The sequence below is a fragment of the Ictalurus punctatus genome, chromosome 27 (assembly GCF_001660625.3).
Source record: "Ictalurus punctatus breed USDA103 chromosome 27, Coco_2.0, whole genome shotgun sequence".
Lineage (NCBI taxonomy): Eukaryota > Metazoa > Chordata > Actinopteri > Siluriformes > Ictaluridae > Ictalurus > Ictalurus punctatus.
The window spans coordinates 14,225,489-14,231,791 of NC_030442.2; the positions used below are offsets into that span (position 1 = coordinate 14,225,489).

A 6,303-nucleotide genomic window follows, 5' to 3' on the forward strand; every position below is an offset into this window, starting at 1 on the left:
AATTATTCATTCTTTACATTTGGAAAATTTCTAGTCACATTTTTCCCTTGCATCATTACTTCATTCCCTTGCTAAATTCACCTGTGCTGTAGAAAAAAAACAAACAAACAACCCTAAATCCTTATCATTTTCATACTTGCATCATTCTCCCATCTGGCAACATAGTCCCCAAGAAAAACTGGAACAAGTGACTGTACTAAAAAAAAATCTTTTAAAATTTGCACAAAAATAAAAGGCAAGTGACCCTATTTTGACTTGCCATTGTCCTAATTCATATGTGGTACACTTCCTCCACTTATGTAGACTTCCTTTTGCTCTACAGGGTGTAAATCTGTCTTTTGTAGTAAATCAGAGCACATTGATGCATAATCAACATTCCCCACAGAGATCTTACTGTGAGCTAACAGCACTAGAGAGGGATTTCCCTGGCAATATCAGATAAACAAATTTATCACCACATAAAAATGCCATTGTTGCAGTAACTGTTCTTCCAGAGCGTGGGTGAAGGATGTGGGTGAATGGGGGAACACAATCACTGTACAACCTTGAAAAAACAGCATATCAACTATAATGAATATGTGATAACTACTCATTAAGGCCTGGACAGAGTTGAATTTGTTGTTAAATTCTCAGAACAGACACATCAAGCCATTTTTTTTTTCTTATTTCTAATTGGGTTCTGTTTTGATGCCAAGAACTACTTGTGTTTGTCACTTCAAAATTAGAGCACACTCTTACACAAGGGTCCCCTAAGCAGAGGAAGTAATCATATTTGGTGAGTAGGATTGTGTGGGAGAGAAACAACTACTAGTGAATGCAAATGTGAATTTTCAGCTAAATAACTAAGTAATCATTTGTATCAACATGACATTTAACTTCATTTTAGACCTATGTAGAGAGGCATTATTTAAACATTATAGTTCTGTGGTTTAGAAATGTTTAGGTCACGCATATTTGGCTTAAAGAATTACAACATTAACCAAGTTGGACTAAATTAAATTGCCTTTGGTATCATTGGATTGGCTTTATATGATCACCGGCCACTTATTAGGAACACCTGTACACCTGCACGTTGATGTAATTATCCAATCAGCCAATCATGTGGCAGCAGTACACTGCAAAAAACAAATCATGCAGGGCAAGCACTTCAGTTAATGTTCGCAGCTAACATCAGAATGGGGAGGAATGTGATCTTAGTGATTTTGACTGTGGTGTAGATGTTGGCACCAGATAGGCTGGTTTGACTATTTCAGAAACTGCTGGTCTCCTGGGATTTTCACGCACGCAACAGCCTCTAGAGTCTATACAGATTGGTTTGAAAAACAACAACACCACCAACAACACCACCAACAACACCAAAAAACCAACCAAATGTCAGCAGGGTTTTTTTTTTTTTTTTTTTGTGAATGGAAACACATTATATTGATGAGAGAGGTCAGAGGAGAATCCCCTGATTGATACAAGCTGACATTAAGGCTAGGGTAACTCAAATAACCGCTCTTTACAACCGTTGTGAGCAAAAAGAAAGCATCTCAAAATATACAAATATATATTGAACCTTGAGGTGGATGAGCTACAACAGCAAAAACCACACCAGGTTACCCTTCAGTTAGCTGAGAATAGGACTCTGAGGCTACACTGGGCACTAGTTCAACAAAACTGGAGATTCGAAAAGTGTCACTGAGTCTTTTACCTTTGTGCTCCAAAAGCTTACATCCCCAAGACAGCATATCTGATCTCAGCCTTATCAATGAGAGAGTTTTTGTTGGGAAAAATCTCTGGAGATCAATTCCAACATTGATAAAAACCAATGTCCGTCCCTCTCACTAATACGAAATAATCGTATTTTACACGATAAACACAGGTAGTTGTTACATGAAGTAAGTAGGAATCAAATAGTAGAAGTTTCATTAAAACATGTTTGACATATAAGGCTAAAAACATCAGCACTTAATTCTGTACATGCGCAAAATTACACAACATGACAGAGTGATTTATTTAATGTGAAATCACAATACATTGTGGACTTGGCCAGTAACAGGAGATGTTCAGCAGATCATCCATATATGATGTCACTTTTAATAGAAGCTCCAGTGATGTTTGATCCAGTCACCCTGCAGCCAAGCAAGCAAGGAAAGGAATTTGGGAAGTGCAGTTAAAGAAATGAGAAACACTCACGCTTTACTGGGATTTCATAAATGTGCTGAATAAACGCAACCATTCTTTATGACATGGCTCCGAAAGACTCCAAAATAGTGCACTTTATAGTGGTCTAAGATACAAAACGGACATCCCGAGAAGACCTTCGCAGGACAAGATCGACAATGATTTAATTTCCAGATTTCCAGGCAGACATCTCAGTAGTGCAATTAAGTTGAATGAATACCAGAAGAGTATAAATCTGCCAAGGAGAAATGGAGCATGTGTAGGCCTATCCAGTTTCTCGGACTAGTGTTCCTAGAGTTATAAAATCCTTAAATTACTAACAGAAGAGCTCTTGTAACATTCTGCATTTCTATTTGGGTCAAATTTCTGAATATAAAACCTAAAAGTGAAAAATGTCTGAATTTAAAATACTAAAATCTCCATATTTCTCAGCTAGATCATGTGTATAGCAGGCTCATTGTAAAACATTGTAAAATGTGCTCACATTATTTGGATTATTACCATTATAGTACAACTGTCCTACATGACCCATGAGTCCTTTTGAACTAATGGCCTGATGGCCTAATGAGATGACTCTCATTGAGCTCTGTAAATAAACGCAGTGTTCTGTTTCAGTCCATCTGCAGCCAGGGACTCGTTGCTTCTCTTTCTTTATCCTCTGAGCAATAAAAGCATGAACTTTTGTGCCACATCCAATTGCTGTAGAAGGTTTAAGAACCCGTGCTGAATGCTTCATGTTTCTCTCAGCTCTAAATATAGCTAGAGTGCAGACCAACCAGTTTGCGGTGACCGGACAAAAGGCTTTGGTGTGCATGTGTTAATGTGAGTGAGCAAAATGTGTGAGTGTGAGAGTGAGGGAAAGCAGAGGAGAAAGGACAAGGAGTTCCGTGTAAGTGTGTATTTGCGTACATGTATCTGTACATTCCCTTCAACTTCCCTATAACTGAAATCCTTACACGCCTCCACATACACAGATATAACACAATGACATTGACCTCAGGCCTACCGAGGACACCGGTATTCCTGTAATCCCCTCAGTGCTCTGAATTAATCCGCTTTTAGACAGTGTGTTTACTTTTAAGATCATTACTTGTCACACCGTGTGAATTTTACATGTTCACGCCAATGCTCTATGCATTTTCTCAGCCTCTGTATCATGTTTTTGTGGATTTTGCTCAACATATTCAACATGTTCATATTTGCTCAACATATTCCCATGACTTTTCAGACACCCTGTATAACAGTCTGTGTAATTACAGTACATGTGTATGCCAATTCAGATTATACGATGAAGATCCTCTAACAATAGATCTGTGATTAAATGTTCATCAATAGTATATGAGCTCATGCAGAAAAATGGGCTGGGACAAACAAACAATCATTAAAGAGAGCTGATTTGTTTTTACTGAGGTTTCTCCATTGCCACTTCCATATGTAGCTGTCCCGTGAGTTTTGCATAATCCTATGACATCCTAATATTGAGGGTTTTTAGACGAGCACTGGTGCAACGCTCAGACTCTGAGGTTTTAATTAAAAATTTCTGACAGTACCAGAATTTTGTCATTGGCCGTTTTTTGGTCGCACTGACATTAAATTGCTAGACGCATTATCCGTTATGAGACTGCAGATCTCAACTCATGAGCAATTCTTTTACAATGCATCATCATAAAAGTCCTTTTTATGTATAATAAATGTATAATTATAATAAAATGTATAATTTAAGTTTCTGTGTTTAAACTGAGTTACAGTGTGTGAAAGCTAGTGTAATATCCTGTTCTTCCAAGGCTTTGTGCCAAGTCTGCCTTGGTCCTCCAATTGAAAAGAATCCTAGTGAAATCCGCTTCCTCTCTCAGGGAGAATGGAGATGGAAATAGCTCATTGTTTTAGAGGACACCCTGTAGGATATTGTCAGGTCTTGTCAATGAGGGTAAATCACTTCATTGCATGCAACAAGCTCTGTGCTGCTTCCAAACATTGTATAACGCTTTCATGGAATGTCTCACTCGGTAATGCAAACGTGCTATGCAAAACGGCCATCAATCGTCCCCGCTTGAACTCTGTAGGCCCTCACTGCGACCTTTCCGAAAATGCTGAAAATGCTGATGTCAGATTTTCGGGTAAAACAGGCGCATTGCTATTAAAAAGCAAGTCCAAATGCAGATTAAATTCTTCTGCCAAACAAAAAAGGCAAACGAAGCATTCCCTGACAAAAGGGATGTGCTGAGCAAAGGCAGATGTTTTCCCTGGTCTCAGGGACAGATCGACATCCTGGACAGGGATCACTGTCACATTCCTCCCTCACTCACTCCCTCACTCACACTTGCTCTTTTTTTTCTCTCTGACTCAATTTTCTCAATCAGCCTCTTTTCACAGTGAAAAAAACCCCTATCACATAAAAGAGAGGAAAAAGCTCTCTGAGAGGCCTGTGTGGCTCTGCAGTCAGCCAGTCAATGATAGATTGTCATGAATCATTTCAGTACAGAAGCCTTAGCGGCCATGCATTATAAATTTTTTTCTGTTGTTTTCTCATGATCACGACTTAATTTTCTTGTGTGTGTGCGATTTGTCAAATCTTTTATCTTGGTATATAATATTATTGCAAAAATGTATTATCATTGCACTATTCTAGATCATATTATTGCATTCAAAAGTACTGTCTTCACGTGTGCTTTGTTTATTAAGAATAGATCCATTCAATAACATTGCTGCCCACCCCTAACCCTAAGGCCCACGCTCCTCTCTTCTCAGAGGGAGCTACATGCACCGGCCTCTCGCCCAAAATCTTCTCATCCATTCCTTTAATGGCCACCATGGCTTCCGTTGTGGATGAAAAAGTAACATTGCCATATCCTTTGGAGTGGCCATTTTCCATCATCACCTATAGAAGACAGCGCAGAGATACAGAAAGCAAAGAATGAGCATTACACACACCTCCGAATAGGCTATATGTACGTCTTCTATGTTAAAGATAATTTCAGGCAGCAGCTGTACAAAGTACAGAATATGAAATAAACATTGGGGAAAGGAAGAAAATGTAGGGATTAGTAGTTCACCTTTGCACTGACGACGACTCCAAATGGGAGGAACTCCTCGTACAGGCGCTTGTTATCCACGGTGTAGTCCATGTTCCTTATGAACAGCTCGACTCTCTACAGAACAGAGTGCAAACTCCAGTGTGTTAAGTAAGCCATTCAAAAAGCTAAAAATGTGAGAAAGCACAACACAGCTGTACAAGACCTGGTCCAAAAGCATAAATATAAAAGTTAAAAATTAATTAATTGGGGCAGAGATAGCTCAATAGTTAAGACATTGGACTTCTGACCAGAAGGTCATGAGTTCAAATAGAAATATGGACACAAAGGTATGTCCTCTCAGGCCTGTGATCTGCAGACAGACTTTACTGCTGTACCTTGGTGTTCTTGCTGTGGTGAGACTTGTCCACAGGGAACTTCTTGGTCTCGGCAGCTGCTGGTCGACTTGAGCCTGCATCTTCTTGGTCTTCGTTTTCTTCTTCTGCTTAACCTTCTCAGTCTGATTCTGTTTCACAACATCGGCCCAAGTGAAAAGTGTAGGAGTTGGGACTGTGGATGTCTCTGAATTCTCATCCCCTGTTAGAGGTGTAGGAGTGGGGTCTGTGGATGTTTCTAATATAATTCAGAAATAAAATGTCTATTATCCTCATTTGGTGTGTGTGTATATGTTTAAAATTGTAACATGTTGTACAAATATTGTACCAGTCACCAGGATGTATCTACCCTCAGGGTCCTGTTCCTGGTATTCCAGAACAAATGGGATATTTTTGTGTATTAGTATATCGGTGCCTTTCCTATTTAACTGTATGAGGATGAATAAATTTGATCAACAGTTTCAGTCTCGTTTAAGTTGTAAGTGTTCATAGATGGATAAGTGAGTTTATTGTAATAGTGCAACAGTAACATTTCGTTTGTTTGTTTGTTTTAGAAATGTAAGAATATAACAACAGTGAACCCAAGAACAGTACCCTAGCAATGCCCCTCGTGTCAGTATGGTGCCCGAAAGTCTCTTTCCAAGTGACACCAATATTTCTACAGCTACTCAGAAGTTGCCCCAACAACCTCCAACTTGCAATGTCCTTTTCCAAATCTGACCCATGGCTGA

At 39.1% G+C, this 6,303-nt stretch overlaps 1 protein-coding gene across 1 annotated transcript; it reads right to left on the reverse strand.

Moving 5' to 3' along the window:
- Positions 1-4,363: 4,363 nt before the first annotated feature.
- LOC108259187 (polyadenylate-binding protein 1-like) lies at positions 4,364-5,679 on the reverse strand. The gene is made up of 2 exons (XM_047151682.2): positions 5,220-5,679; positions 4,364-5,044 (listed from the first exon to the last, which is right to left on the reverse strand). The coding sequence occupies exons 1-2, from the start codon at positions 5,289-5,291 to the stop codon at positions 4,844-4,846; spliced, it is 273 nt and encodes a 90-aa protein (XP_047007638.1). The 5' UTR covers positions 5,292-5,679; the 3' UTR covers positions 4,364-4,843.
- Positions 5,680-6,303: the final 624 nt, after the last annotated feature.

What these genes read in the sequence shown, in the direction of transcription:
- LOC108259187 (XM_047151682.2), bottom strand. Translation starts at nt 5,291, where the DNA reads ATGGACTACACCGTGGATAACAAGCGCCTGTACGAGGAGTTCCTCCCA. An exon ending in GAGTCGTCGTCAGTGCAAAG is followed by an intron (nt 5,045 to 5,219) that starts GTGAACTACTAA and finishes TGTCTTCTATAG; the next exon opens with GTGATGATGGAAAATGGCCA.